Source organism: Rhizopus delemar, genomic scaffold, assembly GCF_000149305.1.
Source record: "Rhizopus delemar RA 99-880 supercont3.2 genomic scaffold, whole genome shotgun sequence".
Taxonomy (NCBI): Eukaryota; Fungi; Mucoromycota; class Mucoromycetes; order Mucorales; family Rhizopodaceae; genus Rhizopus; species Rhizopus delemar.
Window position 1 is genome coordinate 175917 of NW_027137828.1, and position 22524 is coordinate 198440.

The 22524-nt window shown below is 36.1% G+C and overlaps 5 protein-coding genes across 5 annotated transcripts; 1 reads left to right on the plus strand and 4 right to left on the minus strand.

The window, feature by feature from the left end:
• Positions 1-2070: 2070 nt before the first annotated feature.
• On the plus strand, positions 2071-4636 carry RO3G_02285 (uncharacterized protein; the record flags this gene model as incomplete). Its single annotated transcript, XM_067656876.1, has 10 exons — positions 2071-2437; positions 2540-2974; positions 3021-3143; positions 3198-3507; positions 3687-3904; positions 3959-3984; positions 4034-4107; positions 4280-4344; positions 4392-4510; positions 4562-4636. The coding sequence occupies 10 exons, from the start codon at positions 2071-2073 to the stop codon at positions 4634-4636; spliced, it is 1812 nt and encodes a 603-aa protein (XP_067512977.1).
• Positions 4637-4780: 144 nt separating this feature from the next.
• On the minus strand, positions 4781-5821 carry RO3G_02286 (uncharacterized protein; the record flags this gene model as incomplete). Its single annotated transcript, XM_067656877.1, has 5 exons — positions 4781-5066; positions 5127-5244; positions 5291-5302; positions 5437-5448; positions 5668-5821. The coding sequence occupies 5 exons, from the start codon at positions 5819-5821 to the stop codon at positions 4781-4783; spliced, it is 582 nt and encodes a 193-aa protein (XP_067512978.1).
• Positions 5822-7894: 2073 nt separating this feature from the next.
• RO3G_02287 (uncharacterized protein) lies at positions 7895-10447 on the minus strand (the record flags this gene model as incomplete). Its single annotated transcript, XM_067656878.1, has 7 exons — positions 7895-7978; positions 8146-8298; positions 8347-9403; positions 9475-9583; positions 9702-9864; positions 9912-10301; positions 10358-10447. The coding sequence occupies 7 exons, from the start codon at positions 10445-10447 to the stop codon at positions 7895-7897; spliced, it is 2046 nt and encodes a 681-aa protein (XP_067512979.1).
• A 3685-nt stretch (positions 10448-14132) lies between these two features.
• RO3G_02288 (uncharacterized protein) lies at positions 14133-14717 on the minus strand (the record flags this gene model as incomplete). Its single annotated transcript, XM_067656879.1, has 2 exons — positions 14133-14154; positions 14308-14717. 2 exons carry the CDS (start codon positions 14715-14717, stop codon positions 14133-14135), a joined length of 432 nt encoding a protein of 143 aa, XP_067512980.1.
• A 1395-nt stretch (positions 14718-16112) lies between these two features.
• Positions 16113-22427, minus strand: RO3G_02289 (uncharacterized protein; the record flags this gene model as incomplete). The annotated part of the gene is made up of 6 exons (XM_067656880.1): positions 16113-16241; positions 16305-17178; positions 17242-20900; positions 20963-21229; positions 21278-21561; positions 21617-22427. 6 exons carry the CDS (start codon positions 22425-22427, stop codon positions 16113-16115), a joined length of 6024 nt encoding a protein of 2007 aa, XP_067512981.1.
• Positions 22428-22524: the final 97 nt, after the last annotated feature.

Consider the following 22524-nt stretch of genomic DNA (forward strand, 5'->3'; position numbering starts at 1 on the left):
TTGAAAAATAGGAGCGATGTAGTTATCCCTATTGAATTTGTCAAGGATATTCATAGTAATGTTGTCTAAATAGTAACATCGGAGTACAATAATTGGTGAAATCGCATAATAATATAGCAATAATTAGAGCATATCTGTTATTGGCAACACAGGACTCAGTAAGCATCTTGCCTAGAGGTTTGCCTAAATCAAGCAAATGACAAAGTATTGATAATGATCGGATAACATTTTGTATCGTATGAAACATAAATTGTATTTAAAAAGTTTACAGCTCTTTCCTATTTCCTACTTAACTTGGGTATTTTTTTGAATTTATATCATCTCCATCTTTAAAAAAAAATTCTTAGATCTCTCCTTTTGACAATAAATCAAGCAGTAAAATGATCAAATTTAATAATAGCGACAACAACTACTCTTATCGTGAGCAAGTATCCTATTACGAAAAGATGGTTAATCTTCAGTTTGGTTGCGATGCCTCGTTTTTGTTTTGGCAATAAAGTATAACTGATAAATATGCTCATTGGTGTCTTTATGAAGTTCATAATTGGTTGAGAAAACGATGCCGATTGCAGTAATTTTTCAATTAGAAAGACAATAATTATTGCAGTCAGACTGAAATATCTGCTATTCGTAAAGTCTTTTATGAATTAATCAATATATTATTATGCTATTAGGACATGATAAGAGCATGGGAAAAGCACATAAGATCAAGGATCAAACTTGTTAATCCTTACAATGGAAACTATACAAGCATATACTACAACCACAGCTGTTTTGACTCTTTTAAGGCTGGATTCCAAGAAAAAAGTTTCCTTATTCTTCGGGTATTATAATGAACAAAAGACAGTTTGGGTCTATACTTGGTAAAAGATGCACACTTATTACCAAGAGCCATATTGAATCATATAATAATCAGTTGAAATCTATTATTTTGGTCACATTAGAAATACTGGTTGAATAGAAGGATCTGTGCTATTTCATAACATGAATTGTTGACTATCAACTAAATGCTATACAAGAATCTGTCTGAGATACTGAATGATATGACAGGAGCCTTGAATATGATATGTATATGGTATTGCCATCTCACCCGACTCGGCCATTAATAGACAAGACTAAAGACTCGTAACTTAGTTTCTTTGCGCCTATTCAAAGAGGAGTATTTAAAAACATCTCTTTATCGAATCATCGGAACCTGAAACGGAGGCAACAAGGATTGAATAAAATGCATACAATAGGATACTGTGCCAACAGTAAGCTAAAGCAATCTTACTCGACATCTATAGTTTTTTATAATTGTCCTTCCATGTATGAAAGCTCTTATTTCATTTAGTTAGTTAGCTCGCATTTTTGGACATAGGTTCTTCAAGGGATATATAATCAGGATACGAAAATTAAACCTGCTGGAATATCCAACAGGTTCAGCTGTTCTCATAAACCACTGATCTCCTCTTTTGGAGGCCACTTACGTCGTTAAATTAATCATGAGCTATCATTAACAGTACAAGGACTCCTTTGTCTAACACAATTGAACTACCAATGATTATGCATCCCAATTTTGAAAAATATATCCAAAATGCCCCCCTAAAAGACGCACTGTTAGAGTGTAATTGTAATATCAAAATTTGGTATATTTCTTTTCGATTAGCCAATAAAAGCTTTCCTGCGCTCTGCGTTTTAAATTATTGGAAACTTTTTCGTTATTGAAACTATACACTGTAGTCAGAGAGTAATATCGCGTTTTTACAATTTTATGATACGTCCTATAAATAAAAGAAAAAATTCATGCGATATTTATTCCTTAAAATAGGATATATTTATTCATATAAACTTGCAAGCATTAAATGTTTTTTTGCAAAAGGAGCAAAGGGATTTAATTTTCTTACTGCTTTATAGTAACAGTCACTGTTACACGATCACACAAGGATATCCATACAAGGCAATCCAGTCCAATGAAAGTAACTCGTTACACACAATTAGGTGAGATAATCAACTTTTTTTTTTTTGTTCTTCTTTTTTTTTTCCCCTTTTTTCTTTTTTCTTTTCTTTTTTTCTATTTTTTTGTCAGTCATGTTTTTACCTAAAGAAAAAGTAAAAGCACCAAGAAGTTTAAGAACAGCACGACTATCTGTTGTAAAAAATCAGATATCCACACCTGTGATTCAAAAGAATGTGTCGACACCCAACAAAGTGATCAAGGCTCTTTACGATTATAATGCACAGAATTCGAATGAACTATCGTTTAAGAGAGGTGATTTCTTTTTTATAGTCAAAGGAGATGATCAATATTATGAGGCATTTAATCCTATCACAAATTCACGTGGTGTTGTGCCTGTACACTATTTTCAAGCTTTAGAAAAGCATGAGAAAGCCACCAATGAATCAAAAAAGTCGCCTACTACAGCAGATCACACTTATCAGCCACAACCTAATGAAGGTAAGCATAGATAGACATTCTAGGATATCATAAATAACAAAAGAGCAGCTCAATATAAATCTCAGCCTTTGTATGGAATTGTACTATATGATTTTCATGCAGAAAGATCAGATGAATTAGATGCGAAAGCAGGGGAAGCAATCATTGTGATTGCACAGTCCAATGCTGAATGGTATGTGGCAAAACCTATTGGACGATTAGGTGGACCAGGATTGATTCCGGTTTCATTTGTTGATATTCGAGATGCCTCTACTGGATGCACAATATCTAACAATACAACATTTCAAAATGTGCAAGATTGGAAAAAGAAGTCGATGAGATATGAAGCATCACTTGAAAAACAAATACAGGAAATGTCTATCACAGAGGAAGAAGACTTGTATGATGATTATTTTAGCAGCAATAATGACAGTCAAGGATCTGTCGTGGTATCAGCTTATGTGGATTCTTATATATTAGAAGCGGATCAATACTGGTTTATTGTATTTGCTCAATTGAAAAATGGAAAACATCGTGTCTTGTATCGTCTCTATGATGGTGGGTTGTGTACGAGATAAAATGATTTTTATTCATTCTTCAATAGATTTTTATGATTTTCAAATCAAATTTTTACAAGAATTTCCAGTTGAAGCAGGGAAAAAGGAAAAAAAAAGAATCTTACCTTATATGCCAGGACCATTAGATACAGTAAATGATGAGATCACTGGTAACAAGCAGATGCATCATTCTATATAAAAATCGTACTCATAAATTACTATAGAAGAAAGAGCAAAAGACCTGTCAAGATATTGTGCAGATTTATTGAAATTACCAAAATATTTATCAGAAAGTATGTGGGTTCAGGAACAATTATTTGGTATTCATGAAGGTGATGTTGAAACTGACACTGATCCAAGTCAAAAACCAAGACCTGTTCATACTGAGGTTGAATCACAAACATCAACAACAGCCATTAAAGTAAAGATTGTTTATAAAGACGAAATATTTGCCATCAAAATTCCAGTACCCAGTACACTTCAGTTCTTACAAGATAAAGTCGTTGAGCGTTTAGGTTTCCCAGTCCAACTACTGTATAAAAAGGAAGGAAATCAACTTACGGATCTAACTTCACAAACATTTGAAGCTGCTGTCAAATTAGGTAAATTGACAGTCGTTGCTTCTTAAATTAAACACGTTTTTTATTTGCTATTTTGTAAACATTATTTACCCCCTAAAATAAACTCCGTTTGTTATTATTATTTTTTTAAAGAAAGCTACTTTTTTATTTCTCTTTTCTTCTTTTTTATTATTATTATTTTTATACCATGACTGACCATCACGAAGAAGATGAACTTGCACCCACACAAACTACCGGTTACAAACCTGGTGAAAAGAAATCCCTTCAAGAATACCAAAACTTGGACGCTCAAGATGAGTCCTTGAAGAAGTGGAAGGAATCTCTTGGCTTAAATAACGCTGCTCATGCTAGTAAGTTTTATCTTTTTATATAGTATATTGTATCGGTATTAAATTATTATATAGCTGGTCCTTCTGATGATACCCGCAGAGTGAGTTTTATATTATTCATAATTTGACATGTTAACACGTTATTTATAGGTTGTTGTTGAACACATTGCTCTCGAAATTGAAGGTCGTGAAGACGTCATTGTTGATTTATCCACTCCTGGTAAGTACATGAAAGTATTTTACAACAGCATATTAATAAGAATGATAGATGCTGTTGAAAAAGCTAAAAGTACCCCTTTCACTATTAAGGAAGGCGCTGAATATCGCATGAAGGTTAAATTCAGGCAAGTTATCTGTTTATAAAAGAGGATACACTTAACTTATACTTTTCACTAGAGTTCAACATGATGTTGTATCTGGTTTGAAATATTTGCAAGTTGTGAAAAGAAAGGGTATTAAAGGTAAGAAAGAATAATAAGCATGCATACAAGTTACTTATTCTTTATAGTTGACAAGACTGAAGAAATGATTGGAAGCTACGGTCCTGCAGCTGATTCCTACGAAAAGAAGTTCCAACTTGAAGAAGCTCCTTCTGGTATGCTTGCTAGAGGTCATTATGAAGCAAAGGTAAGTCTACTCCTTTTTAAATAAAATACTTACAATCCCTTTTTCTTACAGAGTAAATTTATTGATGATGACAATGTTACACATATGGAGTGGTCTTGGTCTTTCGACATCAAGAAAGACTGGTAACTTTGTTTTTTCTTTATAAAAATTACCAAAAAAAAAGAATCCTGTTCTTCTGTTTTGTCTTGTTTTCTGTATTCTCCTTGGTGTGTATAAATGAAGAAAAAGGGGAATGAGTGGTTTTTATTTATGTTTCTGTTCTATACAATATTAGACATCTCCTGGGTATAAGATATCTGGGAATGCGTTCATGTCTGTCAATTCACAAAAGTGATGTATGAATCGAATTGGGTATGCAAAATCCACAAAGAGGTATATGTTGGCCAGTATGTAATCTTCTGATATAATGTTGTTCATAATGAAGTAAAGTTCGAGTATAATGTAGATACAGACTAGGCTAGACGCTGTAATAGGGAATATGATTTCTAATGGATCCATTTCATACACCAATCTTAGCCACAGTGAGCTTAAACAAATAGCACCTACGCTACAGACACTGCACACATATATATATATAATGTTAGTCTGTTATTCATATAGTCAAATTGTACTTTACAATGGAAGAGCACCAGAAAATGAAAACCTTTTTTGCAGTGTATAGAGTAATAAACAACATAGACCAAAAATAGACATTGTCATCACCAAAATACCATTTGTGTATATCAATTTAGATACTTGATGATCATTAATACAAGCTGTATTATCAACAATCATACTTACTGATATTTGAAACTACAATAGACATTGAAATTGTATATAAAAATAGCATGGTCGTTTTACTTGTTGTTGTTAATTGAAAATATTGTGTCCATAATTGCCATATCATTACTGAAGCAATCACTACAGCAGGTATTAATATAACATACCAAGAATATACACTATGTCCGTATTAACATAAAGATTTATTTATTTTTACTGCTTATCTGTTTACCTATCTTTAAGCCACTGAAATAAAGGTGAAAAACGTATAATGAAAAATGACATGAAGGATATTATTAAAAACTGGCAGGCTGTTATCATTATCACTCTCCTTACAAATACTAGTAAACCATAATTCAGTATTCCTCTTTTCTTTTATATCTCAGCATTAGTTTTACCCATTTGTTGACTTTTAGGTGCTCGAGAAACTGTCATTCCAAAAATATCTTGGTCAAGGTGAACGGAACCATACCGTTCAAGCGAGTCCGGTAAGTCAACTGTTAAATAACTTTCTGTTTGAGTAGAATGTTGAAATGTGTTGTAGTTGCTCATTAAATTTAAGGGTTAACAAAGAGTTTCAAGTCATTCAAGGCACAGGCATATACAGTCGGAACGGTGGACTTTGGCGGTTATTAAAAAAGTAATCGGTTATTAAAAAATATTTGTTAGTTAGTGCACAATGACGAACATTTTTTTATGAAGGACAGGACAATCTTTTCAGTGAAAGAGGAGAAAAAGCTTTTGACCCGATGGAGGATGCCTTAACAGGGACCACAGACCCTAATATTGTGTTTGAAGCAACAACAAGCTAACAGAGCTACCTGGCTCGTAAACCTGCTGAGAAGAGTGTTATAGAAAAGAAAGCTAAGCAACCAAAGACTGAAGACTCTAAGCTTGAAAATGCAGAAGCTTACACCACTTATACGAGCAAATAAAGCTAGAAGTTCACAGATAAAATGATCAAAAGTACTCAAAAGAAAGGAAATATAAAAGGCACAATAACCACCCAGTTTGTTAAGTTTATCAGTGAGCTTTTTGATGTACTGAATTACGATGAATCTCTGAGGGCAGTTATTTAGTGATGGACAACGTTAGTATGCATAAATCGAATCCAATGATACGAAAAATCGAAGATAGAGATTATAATGTATCTACCTCCTCATTCGCTTGAGCTAAACCCTATTGAATAGTTTTGATCTTTAAGTGAAAGAGATGGTGAAACGCCACCGCTTGATGACAAAAGACTTGTACACAAATAAAGAAGTCATACCGTTATAACTATTCACAATGAAATATGTTAAATGCATTTTGATGCTGTTAATCGTAATTGACTTCCCTGCAGTTCTCAGTGAATGAATTGCGCCTTTAATTTCTATTTTATACATTTAGAATGTGCAATTGTATGTTGCTATGGGAATAAATAAATAACTTCTATATTCAAAACCAAGGCAGGATTGCTTTCTCTAGACATTTGGTTTAAGGAACGCCTTTAAAAAACATATTCAAACATATCAATCACCTGGCAACTGACGAATTCGAAATTTGGTTGGGAGACGCCCTTCTATTTTTTTTTTTTTTTTCACAGAAAGGTAGTATATATATAAAAAAGGCCGTTATGAAATTGTAACCTAATATTTTGTGGTATCAATAAAATTTAACAAAGCTTTCCGAACTACTTCACATCTGAGACTCTTGTGAACATTTAAATGGTTTTTATTTATCGCACACGCCTAGCCTCTTCTATTCCGGCTGATACTGTTTCAAATACAGCCTATCTTTTTGTGTTGATCCACTTCTATAATCTGAGGATAGCAATACCTCTAAAGCACAAAAATAATTGTATCTTTATTAAAGTTAATTTATTTTTATCTAAGCATATATTAGTCATTGCTAACTTTTAAGGTAATCAAAACATTCAAACTTATTTTTGATATAATTGCATGAATGAAGCAACGTCTCAAAACATATATTATTAAAATTGCCTTTTAAAAGCCTAGACCTTGTCTATTTTTAGTTACATCTATCCTCCATCGGTTTTCCTTATTCAAAAATCTCTTTTGTTTATTTAGAATAGTCTTATCACTAGCACTTTCTATTTGATTTATTGTAAAAATGAGCAATAGATCGCGTAAAAAAAAAAATAGAGGTATTTTATTTAAACACGATTCGATAAAAGTTTAATCTTTCATAAATCAAGTTGTATAAATAAATATACAAAAAGGGGTACTTTTTTAACGAAAAATCATGTTTGTTCTCAGCAAAGTTTTCATGCTTCTTTGTATAGGAATAAGCCGTCATGTGTCTTGTTATAAAAACAAGATTTATTTATTTGTCCTTAAATGTGAACGAATACTATAATCCATAATAATAAACTAATCAACTAATCGTATTTCTTCTTTTTTGCTCTGCTAAGGGATATATATTGAAGATTCATACAATAATAAGAGTAAAAATGGTATATAAAGCATTAAATTTTTCCTTTTTCAAGGTATTCTTTAAACTGGAATGACTTATCTACATCAAGAAATTCATGCATCAATAAGTGTTCTGCTGTAGGTCGTTGTACAGGATCACTAATGCTGTAATGTTAAAGAACAAAAGAGAAAAAAAAAAAAAGGTACAAACTTACATGGTAAAACATTGCTTAAGAAAGTCCTTGGCACAATCCGATAAATGATCGGGTATACTAGGTGTATTTAATCTACCAAGCTATCATATAAATTAGAAAAACAGAAAATACAAGCCAGTTAAATTACATTATATATGGCCGCTATTTGATTAAGAGATATCCACGGCCTTTGTCCAGTAAGCATCTCTAGAACAGTACAACCTAAGCTCCAAATGTCCACTTTAGCACTGTACGGCTCATTCTTTACTACTTCTGGTGCCATCCAATAGATAGAACCTCTTAGTGACATTCTTGAATTTTGATCGTAGACTCCATCATAGTCATTCTTTTTAGATAATCCAAAATCAGATATTTTGCATATACCATCTTCTTCAATCAAAATATTAGCTGCTTTTATATCCTATATAGAATGTTTAAATCATTAACAAATTTCTTTCTTCTATCTTACCCTATGTAAAATATGCTTTGAGTGAAGATAGGCAAGTCCGGAACATATCTGCTTTGTGAAATAACAAGCCAGTTTTTCATCAAATGCGCCGTGAACAGCTAATCGACTTGCCAGACTACCTCCTGAAACATACTCCAAAAATATATTGATCATCCCTTCCACTTCGTCTCTTCCATATCCCAAGTACTGCACTATATTTTCATGATCAAGGTCCCGCAGCATCATAATCTCTTGATACAGTGCCTCTACTCCATTATGCTGTCGTTCGTCGAACAAATCAGAAGCTGTTTTAGGAACTTCGACTTGTTTCACAGCAATGACTTCTCCTGTTCCCAAATTGAATGCCAAATAAACCCTGCCAAAGGAACCCTTGCCTATCAACTTACCACGAATCCACTGGATTAGCTTATCAGAAGACTCAGTGTGTGATAAGTTCATTTGCTCGCTGACAGATGGTAACCGTGACATGGATTGAGAGCTCGCTGGTTTTACCTCAACCACACGCTGACCCCAAAGCTTTGTGCTCTTTCGGCGTATCATTCGTTCGTTTGTCTTTTTGTAATTTCGACTGGCCTCACGAGCCACAAGACGGATGGATTTGGTAAAAGTAGCGCATCGGCTGAGAGCGTTGACGGTCTCCACTTCGATCTCTTTATCTAAATCTTGCTTATCAAAATAACATTCCATATTTTCAAATACAACCTCTGCCGGGGGCCGTTCACCCCAAAAGTTTGTCTTGATTGATTGAGTTGCTGGAGAAGTGGATGAAGAAAATGGCTTTTTCATAGGCTCATCTGAATCTGGAGTGGTTGGTTTTGATCGTTCAAAGTATATATTGTTGGTTGTGGGTGGAACGGCCCAGAGAATGCTTTGTCGAGTTACCTCATCTAGTGAGTACCAATTTGAGGGAGAGGTTGGAGGGAGAGAGGTGGCGCTAGATCTTTTTATTTCATCTGGTGGGGTAGGTGGATCGGAAAGTTGTATGCCAAGAGCAGATTTCACAGGCCTTATAGCTGCTTTTCGACATAGAGGCGAATGGCTTGATGAAGAAAAACCACTGTATAGAGAACATACAAGATAACAGAACAATTTAATACTAAGGATGTTAAGTATATATGTTTAAGTTACCTCTGCTTCCTTGATGATTCAGACGTCGGTGACTGGCCCAAGTCAGGTGTACTAAATGAAAAAGAACCAGATTGTTTGTAAATTGGTTTAACTAGTATCCTGTGAGAAGCTGTATTATCAGCGATAGAGCAAATATATAGTAGCTCCTGTGGGTCTACTGGTGTATCTAAGTGGCGTAGAAAGATGTTTTTAGTAACAATATTTATATTTTGTTTGTATATTTTTACTTGGATGCCATCCATTTTCATGATAAAATTGATAACTCTCAATGGCTCCAGCATAATTCATTCGATTCAATATGTGTTGTTTAATTATTAATGGGTCTCTTATATTTGTCACATTCAAACTGTACCAGGTTTCTTTATCTCCTGTTATTTGTATACGTTGTTCCTATTGAGACAAATTAAAAAAAAATCGATAAGGTGCATATTATTTACTTTTTGTTGATTAAATTTTATCAGAGACTTCTTTGATGAATGATGCCAATAGTTTGACCAAAATCTTGATGCTTTATCCACAATGAGTTTATGACCTTCATCGCCCGATTCATGCCGCACGGAACGCGGACTTGAGACCGGTCCATTCAGGGATGAAGCTGAGTTTTGTGATGTCGATCTGAACGTATTTTTAAATTTGTTGAATGCAGCCTTTGGTGAATATGATGAGTAATTTTTCCGATTTGTAAATGGGATTGCTACTAAATGATCTGAGGATGGTGAAGGAGTAGGAGAAGGAGATGATGAAGAATATTCTCTGATATGATCTGAAGAATGATAGCGTGGTGATAGATTAGGACGATAATTATGCACGTTTGTATTAATAGAGATCTAATAGAATAATTCAATATAATGAAAGGCTTCCATCTGATTTGTTTTTTACTTACACTGATAGGGGCATTAGGAGTTGAATATTTGTTGGGCTCAAGTGCACGGATTTCATATAAAAGTCTCCGTCTTTCATAATAAGTTGTCATGGATCTATTTAACTTGGTGTTGTTATGGATATAAATCCGAGAATGTATTTAATTTTGCATACTGCTGTTGCTATTACCTTGGCAAGTATTCTACCAACTCAGCTAAGGTTATGTTGAGAAACTTTTCATGGCAAATTCCATGTTCTGAATATAAAATAAAGTAATACAATAAAGATATATCATTTGTACATTTTATTAACAGTTTTATTTGCTTTTTTTTTTTCTTTTTTTTTTTTTTTTACTTTCAAATACGAGTGCAAAGTGTCCCCATTCTTTCTCTTCTAACCACTTTGTTACTTTTTCTTGATTCCAGCAATTAGCTTTTGTCATTACACATAAAAATAAAATAAAATATAAAAAGGGTGAAAATGGTAAGAAAAGGAACCAGAGCATTCAATCTACTGTGACTGTAGAATTATACTAGTTTTTCCAACTCAACTTTGATTGACAATAGATTTTTCTCCAGACTTTATTATGCAGATTTCAATTTTCTCTGTATACTAAAGTAACTTCAAAAGTAACAAGACTCTGAAGAAAATATCTCTTATGTACAGGAGATGACATAGATAAGAGTTTAAACTACTGATTCGTTTGTCACATCAATAATGATTATTAGATCTTCAAGGATAGGCCATCTTGCTTTAAAATAATGACTAACTTATTAAGGAAGATGTTTTTTTTATTTTATTAAACGTAAGCATAAATTATTTAATTATAATAGAATAACATTAATATTTCAAACATGTTATGATTAAGGCTTGGATATTCCTTTCGAGCATTGTTTTTTTTTTTTTTGCGTGGAATAATAATGATGGTTTTCATGTCTTTATTACATCACTATATTCTCTGAAACTATTTTTACAGTTTGCTTGATCTTTCCATTATATCTTGTCAAAGAGAAAATTATTCGTGCTTTTAACTGTTATAGCTTTAAACTCATACAGCTGTATATCTTTTTTTTTTTTTTTTTTTTTTTTTTTTTGCTACTTTTTAATCAATCTTCAGTCAGCAGTCTGACGAAGAGAGCTTCTTAAACTTGGAAGACATTTCGTTTACATTTAGACATGCTTAGGAGATAAGATAAAAACCAAAATATAAGTTCTTTTTCAAAATACAAATTTTAGCCATAAAAAGTGCAACAGAAGCTCTACTTGAGTAATATTGAAAAAAAAAAAAAAAAAAAAAAAAAAAAAAAAAAAAAAAAAAAAAAAAGTGTTTTGACAGCCAACTGCTTAGTGCGCGAAATTACACACATGATAAATACAAAATGATGAGATTGCTATTAGTGATAATTTTGCTTTTTTTGTTGTTCAAAAATAGAGTAAATTATCAATGGCTGGTTGCTGCGTGTGATTTTCGACGTACATGTTATATAATCTTTTAAGACTGCATGTTAAAATGGTTTGATTGTAAACACACATTTAAAACAGAGTTTTTGGTCGATCTCTCAGCCGAAAGCTTGCGGAGACAGATCATCTGAAAGGTCCTAAACCCGTAAACGATTAATGTGTTAAAAGTAGTGGCAGACAAGTATATTTTTTCTTGTATTATAAACCAGCCTTGACCATTTTGTAATTCATGGATTCAGATAGTGTTTCTAGGAGATCAACATAGACATGTTCGTTAAGCAATACTCTCTAACATAGTTCATATCATTATAGCGTTTGCAAGAGTATACCACAGATAATGCCTTCAACAGTATTAGATAAAACTCTGGAATTGAATAAGCATCCTCCTGTAGTGTGACAGCAGGCAGATCCTACATTAATGTCTGAATAGCAATGTATCTTTAAATATAGATTTGCAGACAAAGACGTTGCTGAGCGGTATGCTCTTGCACCTTCGTATCAGCTATGTGGAATCGATGTTTACATGGTAATTTGTTAACTTATACATTGCAGTTGGTTAACATTTGCATAACAATGGGTTAATTCTATGCATTTAAGTCGAAACATTGTCTGAAGGATCACTTTGTAATATTTTTGTTCCAATTGGAATAAGCTTAAATATCGTGCATTTTTACATTTGACAGTAAGCCAACTTTCTTTTTTCTCTTGGTTGAACAAGAATGAGACTATTCAACATCAAAACATTAATTTTGACTCTTTACTTCTTAGTTGATTGTAAATACTCAATACTCACTATACTAAAAAATATAAAAAAGGTTACATGTACTTGGGTTTTTACTTTTATTTTTTATTTTAGAACTTTTTTAGGAATAAAAAAATGATCCGGGCTTCCTAAGCCAAAATGCACACATGTGTTTCATATTCGTTATACAAACATGGGATACTTATGGACAAGTTTGTGACGAGGTTTATTTATCATTACAGCATTCTGTAAATTTTTCCTACTTATCTCCATGATATTTGCCAACGTCAAAATGATAACGCATATCGCCCTAGCAGTAGTGGATGTCTTTTGTCCCAGTAGTTTCTTCACAACAATCTTCTGTAGCAGAGAATTTTAATTCATATCTTCTCCATTTAGCCAATTTAGATGAAGATGGCAAGATAGGGAAGATAGTTTGTTTACTAAAGAAAAAAAAAATTAATAAACACATTAGCTATAAACAAAAAACCATAAACGTACAGTATATTTTATTCTATTTTAATATTATTAACAGATTATGCCATTAAAAGCTTAAAAGTACGTAAGTGCGTCCTACCTACATCATATAAAAACAGCGTTAAATTGGCAATGTTAATTCTTGATTTCATGCATTCCTATTCAGGAATATGAAAAAATTAAAAGCTCTAATATTTTCAATTTTATAAGGCCATATTCTCATGACACTTTTTTGTTTGTTGTATGAATAGAGAGCCATAATCAAAGGCTTTTTGCATTTCTTGTAAAATAAAATAGAGAGGACTTATTTCAAGTGTGCTTATGTGTCTTTAATTAGTTCTTGCAGTTGAGTTTCTTTCTGAAAATATGGGCTGTGCTAGTTGGACCCTAGCTTATGGAGTGCAGATGCCATCCATGCTAATTATGGCAACAGTTTCAAACGATGTAAAGAAAGTCTATTCCAGAAACGCTCATTATGTCAAATGAGCATTATAGATGTAGGGTACTAGTGCTTCTTATATTATATAGAAAGAAGTTTGGGTTTGCTGACCATAGTACTTTAAGCTTGAATATTATCAGAAATGACTAATAATAAATGCACTTGATCTTTCCATCGTAAGATTTAGCAATTTATCACTCACAAGCCCTAAACTAACCATGTTATTCTTTAAATTATGCTTATAATCATCAAAATTGAGTACAAAGTAATATAACCGTTTGATTGAAAACCACATCAATCAAATTCAAGTCAGGCTATTTGATCCTATAGAATTTGAAAAATGATGATGGTTTAATCTTTTAATATACTCTCTATTCACTTTGATACAATACACATGTTTCTATTAGATTTGAGACTTAGCTCTGTAAGCAAAAAATAAGCTGCTTCAAAGAATTTATATCCATCAAAATAATATGTACAGATGATTAATAAGAAGGTCAATAGAATTTTTGCTTGCTGTTGAAATTAAAGGAGTGCCAGGATTCCATGTATACTATTTAAAGCTGTGATAGCAAAATACACAAGAAGTAAAATAAAAGCAATAGTAAACACAAAGCACAATCTATTAGATTAACAAAAATTCTAAATGACTTGATTGCTTGAATTTATAGACAAGGCTCATAAAGCCTTTTCAAACCACCTATTTGGCAAAAATAGTGTCATTTCAGGCCTTTTTTTTATAGATATAAATGCTTGCTTTTTAACAATTTCCAATTCTTTATTTTATAATATTAATAGGAAATACACATTAGAAAAGTGTTTATGTACAAAACATGAAATAACAAAATTTTACAAGACTTGGGCAGCATGAGCTACGCCTTCACTGTACCATACGATAATGCCTTTTCTTAATTCCTTTTGCCACAAGACCCCTTTATATTGAAAGGTCCAAAAGCTCCAAAAGGCAATCATAATGAGACCACCTACAGTACTTATCCACAATAACTTGATGATATGATGGAATTGTAATAAATACTTGAAGGCAAATCCATCCATATAAGCCAAGTTGATATAGACCAAACCCCAAAAGCTACCAGTACCCAACAGGCACCAAATGCGAAAAGCTAATAAACGAACGCTACCGAGCTCCCAAAGACGAAGAGATCGATTCGTTTCAAGGTGTTGCGAAGGGTTTAAATTTTGATCCAATCGACTCACAAACTCCCAAACAATGATTCCCCAAGCATTTCTTCTTTCAATCATTAGCAACCAAAACAATAAAGTCGCTGGGTTTGAAAAATCGCTAGTTGCAAGTCTTTCAGAAAATAAAAATTTTCCTAGCAGCCAACCAGTGCAGTACAACCATGTGCCATACACAACACAATGTCGCTCAATATAAAGCCAATCAAAAACATGTGCTGTTAGATGAGATAAGTGAAATAATAGATGGAATATACTGAAAATAGGTGGGAATGTTTGTGCCCAAGGAAATGGTTGACGAAGAATTGTGTAAATAGATAAAACTATAATGGATAAGCTGAGGGTATATGTTAACTTGGAATAAGAAATTTGTCTAATAAAACGTGTCAACAAGTCTTTTTTTTTTTTGCTTTCTTTTTCTTTTCTTTTCTTTTTTACAATGTGCGATTGCTTTTTAATATAGGAATTTCAGATTCATGTGTTGAATGAGGAGACTCTTTATTGTTATTATTTGGTCTATCGTCTGTGTGGTAACCTTCATCGGTTGAGCAAGAATCAAATGAACGTTTTTCTGGTTTCCAAGTAATTTTTGGGAAATTATCGCGACGATTATCTGTCATTATTGTTGTTTACATGTAAAAAAAAAAAAAAAAAAGAAAGAAAAAAAAAAAATGAAGGAATACAAAAGCTTTTTTGACACGTGAATTTTAATGTTATATCTGAGCACATGAAATTCAACATCCTTCCATGGTAACACCATGGAAACCCATTTAGTTTTCTTTTTTTTCTTATGCGCCTCAAATCCAATCTAAACTGATCTTTAGTTTTCCATTTATTATTTTTGAAATGTGTACAAGATAAAAAGAAAAAAGCTATTTTATATTATTTGACAGCATTTTCCTCAGCCATTTTCCATTAAAAGAAACCCACAAAGAGATTAGAAGCGGAATAAAACTGGCATTTTCTGATAAAATACTTGTCTGTCGGTTGCCAGGCGACGCAGTTGGCATTACCAATCAATAAAAATAGTCTGTAATGTATCCTGCCTTTTTAAGCATGGGGATTATAAACTGATGATTTGGAAGGAAGAAGATATCTTTCTGGATTAAATTAATGACAATCTTACAAGCGGAAGTCAATAGACTTACTAAGTGAAGCCTTGTAGTTACAGCAAAGAAGTACTAGGTTGAGAACGTATCACGATAGTATATTATGTAGTACCTTGAATATGTAAGGGCAACGACGTCCTGAATAAGATTAACAAATATAAGGTGATACTTTTGAGAATTCTATTGAAAATGACAAAAAAAAACTTTTTTTAGGGGATAAAACCATATGCGAATATATTTATAAGCTGCAAATGTTTATTCGATTTAATAAAAATTATTAATTAAAGCGTGTTATTAATTCAACGTCCATATATTCGTATGCGTTTATAAGCAATAATTTGAGAAATCCTTACGAAGACAAAGGTTTCTTTTTAGGCTCCCTAACATTTGTTAGTACGGCGTTTGCTGATTGCGGAGCAAACTTTTTGATAGCTGCAATTAACTCGGGGAATCTCAAGGGTTTGGTCACATATTCATCCTATTGTGAATATAGAGTATATGAGTGTCATTGATCAATCATACTGTATTTATCATCATTTACCATTCCTGACTGTAAACATTTTTCACGATCACCAATCATCGCATGGGCAGTAAGGGCAATGATAGGAACACGAGTATGACAGCCTGATATATTCTCTATCTCTCGGATCTTTTGCGTTGCCTCAAATCCACCCATGATAGGCATCTGAACGTCCATCAAGATCATGTCGTAATTTCTATTTTCAAATGCTTCAACAGCCATCTTACCATTGGACACAATTTCTACTTTATGTCCAAACTTCTCCAAGATACGAACAGCCAGCTTTTGATTGACAATGTTGTCTTCTGCTAATAGGATATCAAGAGGCATAGGTATGGAAGAATCATTAGGTGCAGCTGCGTGGCTTTCAAGAGCAGGAAGCAAGGTATATGCAAGATCAGATACAGTAATTGTTGAATTGATATATCCTGTAATACCCAAGTCAATACACAGTTTCATGTTAAGACGAAGGACTTCGGGTGCAATCAAAATTATAGGAGTGTATCTCAAACGAAGGGCTTCTCGAAGCTTTTCAGCATAATCTATATCATCAACAATGACAGTATCAAAAATAAGTGGCTGGCCATTTTTCCCGACAAGTTTATCTGCCTCTAATATATCTGTGATTCGATAAGGTAAAAGCCCAAGTTGTTGAAGTTTAGGAGCGACATCAATCCTATCGCCTTGACTATCAAGAAATAAAATGTTTCTTCCTTTAAATTTCTTCATTTTTTCGAGTGCACCCTTTACTTCCATTGTATAGCGCTTAAAATTAAGAGTAAAGTAAAATTGCGATCCCTTTCCATAAGTTGACTTGACCCATAAATCGCCTCCCATTAGCTTGACAAGGCTTTTAGAGATACTCAATCCGAGGCCTGTTCCTCCATATTCTCGGCTGATGAAGAGAAGAAAGGTGTAAATAGAATTGTATAATACAAATGATATTAAATGAGCTTACGTGGTACTACCATCAGCCTGACAAAATGTTTCAAAAATCAAGTTTAGTTTTTCTTCCTGAATACCAATTCCAGTGTCCTTGACACACACCTCCAAAACTACATTGTCGCCTTTGAATTCAACAATATGTACCTCTAATGATACTTCTCCTTTGGTAGTAAACTTGATTGCATTACCAATCAAGTTAGTAATCACCTGTCTTAACCGAAGAGGATCGCCGACGAGCTGATCAGGGATAGCGCAATCAACATTATAGATTAAATCTAACTTCTTCTGATTTGCCTTTACAGCAAGTGTCTTGAGCACACTAAAGATGGCAGAACGAAGTGAGAAGGGAATTGTCTCAAAGGTCATACGGCCAGCCTCAATTTTAGAAATATCCAAGATATCATCAATAATACTAAGTAAGCTGTTGGCAAGACTAGATACTATCATCAAGTTTTCTCTCTGCTGACGATTAAGCTCTGTTTCCAAAGTTAATGAAGTCATACCAATAATACCATTCATAGGCGTCCTGATCTCGTGGCTCATATTTGCTAAAAACTCACTCTTTGAACGGTTTGCCAGTTCTGCAGCCTCTCTTGCTGACCTGTTCTTTTGAATAGCATCTCTTAAGGAATTAACCATTTGATTGATTTTAGTTTTAAGTGAATCCATTTCACCAGAGGCTTCAACTGTGATCAATCTTGAGAAATCATTTTCGGTAGCAGCAGCGGAAATTTGAGCAAATGCGCGGACTTGCGTAGTTAAATTGGAAGCCATCGTATTCACATTACTTGTAATGTCACGCCAAAGACCTTGAATGTCTTCTACTTGGGCTTGTACACCCAGTTTTCCTTCTGTACCAACTTCCATACATACACGTGTTACTTCAGATGCAAATGAGCTAAGTTGATCCACCATCGTATTAATCGTCGTCTTCAACTCAGCTATTTCCCCATGTACTTCAACCTCAATCTTTTTGGATAAGTCTCCTTGGGCTACGGCTTTACAGACCGCGGCAATGGATCTCAGTTGATCAGTTAAATTACTTGCCATCAAGTTCACATTGTCCGTCAAGTCCTTCCAGGTACCATCGACGCCAATGATCGTAGCCTGACCACCTAACTTGCCCTCAGTACCTACCTCACGAGCCACACGGGTGACTTCAGACGCAAACACACGAAGCTGGTCTACCATACTATTGACAGTAATCTTGAGCTCAAGGATTTCACCACGAGTTTCTACATCAATCTTTTTGGAAAGGTCACCTCTTGCCACAGCCTTTGTCACCTCAGCAATTGAACGTACTTGAGTTGTCAGATTTGCAGCCATGATATTTACGTTTTCTGTAAGCTCGTTCCATGTACCAGCTACATCTTTAACAACCGCTTGACCGCCCAGTCGGCCCTCAGTACCCACTTCTTTAGCCATACGCGTCACTTCAGATGCAAAAACGCGAAGCTGATCCACCATGGCATTTACAACATTTTTGAGCTCCAAGATTTCACCATCAGATTCAACCTCGATCTTCTTAGAAAGATCACCTAAAGCAACAGCTTTGGTCACTTCAGCAATCGAACGCACTTGACTAGTCAAGTTTGCAGCCATTTGATTTACGTTATCAGTTAGACCCTTCCAAGTACCGTCCACGTTTGGTACAAGAGCCTGACCACCCAGTTTTCCTTCAGTACCCACCTCTTTGGCCACACGCGTCACTTCTGAGGCAAATACATTGAGCTGACCCACCATGCTGTTGACGATATTTTTGAGCTCGAGGATTTCACCCCCGGATTCCACCTCGATCTTTTTGGACAAGTCACCTAAAGCCACAGCCTTTGTGACCTCAGCAATCGATCGGACCTGACTAGTTAAGTTGGCAGCCATCTGGTTCACATTGACCGTCAAATCCTTCCATGTGCCAGCAACATCTTTAACAACGGCCTGACCGCCCAATCGACCCTCGGTTCCTACTTCACGAGCCACACGGGTGACCTCAGATGCAAACACACGAAGCTGGTCGACCATAGCATTCACAACATTCTTGAGCTCCAAGATTTCGCCATCCGACTCTACCTCGATCTTTTTAGACAAGTCACCAAGGGCAACAGCCTTTGTGACCTCAGCAATGGACCGCACCTGGCTAGTTAAATTAGCAGCCATCTGGTTCACGTTATCCGTCAATCCTTTCCAGGTGCCATCCACATTAGGAACTAAGGCTTGACCGCCCAGCTTGCCTTCTGTACCCACTTCTTTGGCCACACGGGTCACTTCAGACGCAAATACCCGAAGCTGATCCACCATGTTATTCACCGTGTCCTTCAATTCACGAATTTCGCCTCCTGATTCGACATCAATCTTCTTGGACAAATCTCCCAAGGCCACAGCCTTGGTCACTTCAGCAATTGAACGCACTTGAGTTGTCAGATTGGCAGCCATCATGTTGACGTTGTCTGTGAGATCTTTCCATGTGCCTGCCACGTTAGGCACGTCGGCTTGTCCGCCCAGCTTGCCTTCTGTGCCCACTTCCTTGGAAACACGCGTCACTTCAGACGCAAACACGCGCAGCTGGTCCACCATGTTATTGACCACGTTCTTGAGCTCTAGGATCTCACCATCCGACTCTACCTCGATCTTTTTGGACAGGTCACCAAGGGCAACGGCTTTGGTCACTTCAGCAATCGAACGCACTTGGTCAGTGAGATTAGCAGCCATCTGGTTCACGTTATCCGTCAGACCTTTCCAGGTGCCCCCAATGTTGGGAACTAGGGCTTGTCCTCCCAGCTTACCCTCTGTGCCTACTTCTTTGGCCACACGGGTCACTTCAGACGCAAACACGTTCAACTGATCCACCATGCTGTTTACCGTGTTCTTCAAGTCCAAGATTTCACCACTGGTCTCGACGTGAATCTTTTTGGACAGGTCACCTGTTGCGACCGCCTTGGTGACTTCAGCAATCGATCTGACCTGGGTGGTTAAGTTTGCGGCCATGGTGTTCACATTGTCCGTCAGTCCTTTCCAGGTACCGCTCACGTTGGGCACAAAGGCTTCACCGCCCAATTTGCCTTCGGTGCCCACCTCACGAGCCACACGCGTCACCTCGGATGCAAACACACGAAGTTGATCAACCATGCTGTTGACGATATTTTTGAGCTCGAGGATTTCACCTCCGGATTCCACCTCGATCTTTTTGGACAGGTCGCCCAAGGCCACAGCTTGGGTGACGACCTTGATCGAGCGCACCTGGGTGGTGAGATTCGATGCCATGGTGTTCACATTGTCCGTCAGGTCCTTCCATGTACCGTCCACGTTGGGCACCCTTGCCTGTCCACCCAGCTTGCCTTCTGTGCCCACCTCTTTGGCCACCCGGGTGACTTCAGCAGCAAACACACGGAGTTGGCTGACCATGTCATTCACCGTGTTCTTCAAGTCCAAGATTTCGCCACGGGTCTCTACATCGATCTTTTTGGACAGGTCACCGAGAGCCACGGCCTTGGTGACTTCAGCAATCGAACGGACTTGCGTTGTCAAATTGGCAGCCATGATGTTCACATTGTCCGTCAGGTCCTTCCACGCACCGCCCACGTCTTTCACAACCGCCTGGCCACCCAGTTTTCCTTCGACACCCACCTCTAAGGAAACTCTTCTGACTTCTGCCGAAAAGTTTGTCAGTTGATCTACCTAGAAATAGAGAACAAAAAGGAGATAGGTCGATGTGGTTGACGTTTTCATATTCAATTTACCATTTGATTCATTGTGTTTTTTAATTCCAAGATTTCTCCTTGCGCGTTTGCTGTTACTTTTCTAGACAGATCCCCTTCAGCCACCGCTTTAGCCACGGCAGCAATATCGCGTACTTGACTGGTAATCTTTAGGGCCATCATGTTCACATTGTCCGTCAGATCCTTCCATGTGCCGCCCACGTCTTTCACAACCGCCTGGCCGCCCAGTTTTCCTTCGGTACCGACTTCCAGCGATACCCTGGTGACTTCAGTGGCAAAGATAGAAAGCTGATGGAGAGATGAGTACAAGAAAGAGGAAGGTGAACGCGTGCTTACCTGATCTACCATCGTGTTGATCGTGTTCTTTAAATCGAGCATTTCACCTTTGACTTCCACCTTTACTTTCTTTGTCAGGTCACCACGAACGACGGCCTTTGAGACATGAGCAATATCACGTACTTGATTGGTCAAGTTGTCTGCCATTGTGTTCACATTGTCTGTCAGCTCTTTCCAGATACCACTGACACCAGCCACCTTGGCTTGAGCACCCAGCTTTCCTTCGGTGCCCACTTCATGAGCCACACGAGTGACTTCAGAAGCAAACAGGTTCAGATGGTTGACTGTAGAAAACAGAGTTTAGAAGCAGACACGCGTGTGCTATTTTGTTTAGTTTACCCATCGTGTTGAATGTGTTTTTCAACATCAGCGTCTCACCGCGTACGGGGACCGTCATGGCCTTGCTGAGATCACCTCGGGCAATAGCTGTCGAGACATCAGTGATGTCACGCACTTGTTCTAAATGGTTTCTTGTCATGCTATTCAAATTTAAAATAAAATCTCGCCAGACGCCCTTGATGGATTCACAGCATTCGGCTTGAACGCCCAGTTTGCCTTCGATCGCTGTCTCATGAGCGACCTTGGAGACATTGGTTGTGACCAGCTGAAGTTGATCGGCCATGGTGTTGATAGCATATTTTAATGAATTGATATGTGAATCCTTGATGATGCCGCTGTTTGAATCCGAGTGATGGTCACATGTGATGCGTCGGTTCAATTCACCACTGTTGATGGCCAAAGCAACATCGACCGCTTGACTCACACAATCATGGCAGATGAGCAAACAGGCTGAGGTTGATTCTTGATGAATCGGTGTTAATAAAGAAGGGTGTGAGTTCTTTTTCTGTTTACCGTTGATGATGGATAAGGAGGGCGTGCTTTCTGAACGGTTTCGGAAATGATCAAGGTCTTGCTGACTGTTTCTGGTAAGAATGGTATCAGCCGTTGGTAGGCACTGTGTCTTATTTGATAGGTTGCATCTTTCTTTTTCAGGTATTAATTGACGCGATGCGATGCTCTTTATCGCATCCTGTATAATTACAAATGTATCACTGCTTCCTTCGGGTTGTTGAAAGGATAGACAATAATCATAGTTTCCTCGATCAAGGTTCAATATCAATCTCTTAACTTGTTCCAATGTATCATCCATTTCTAATACTTGATCAGAATTAAAAAAAGAAGGAATCTTTATTTCTTTTTATAAATCGTTAAATTCGCTCTCTTTCTCAAAAGTAGATTGAGGCTGC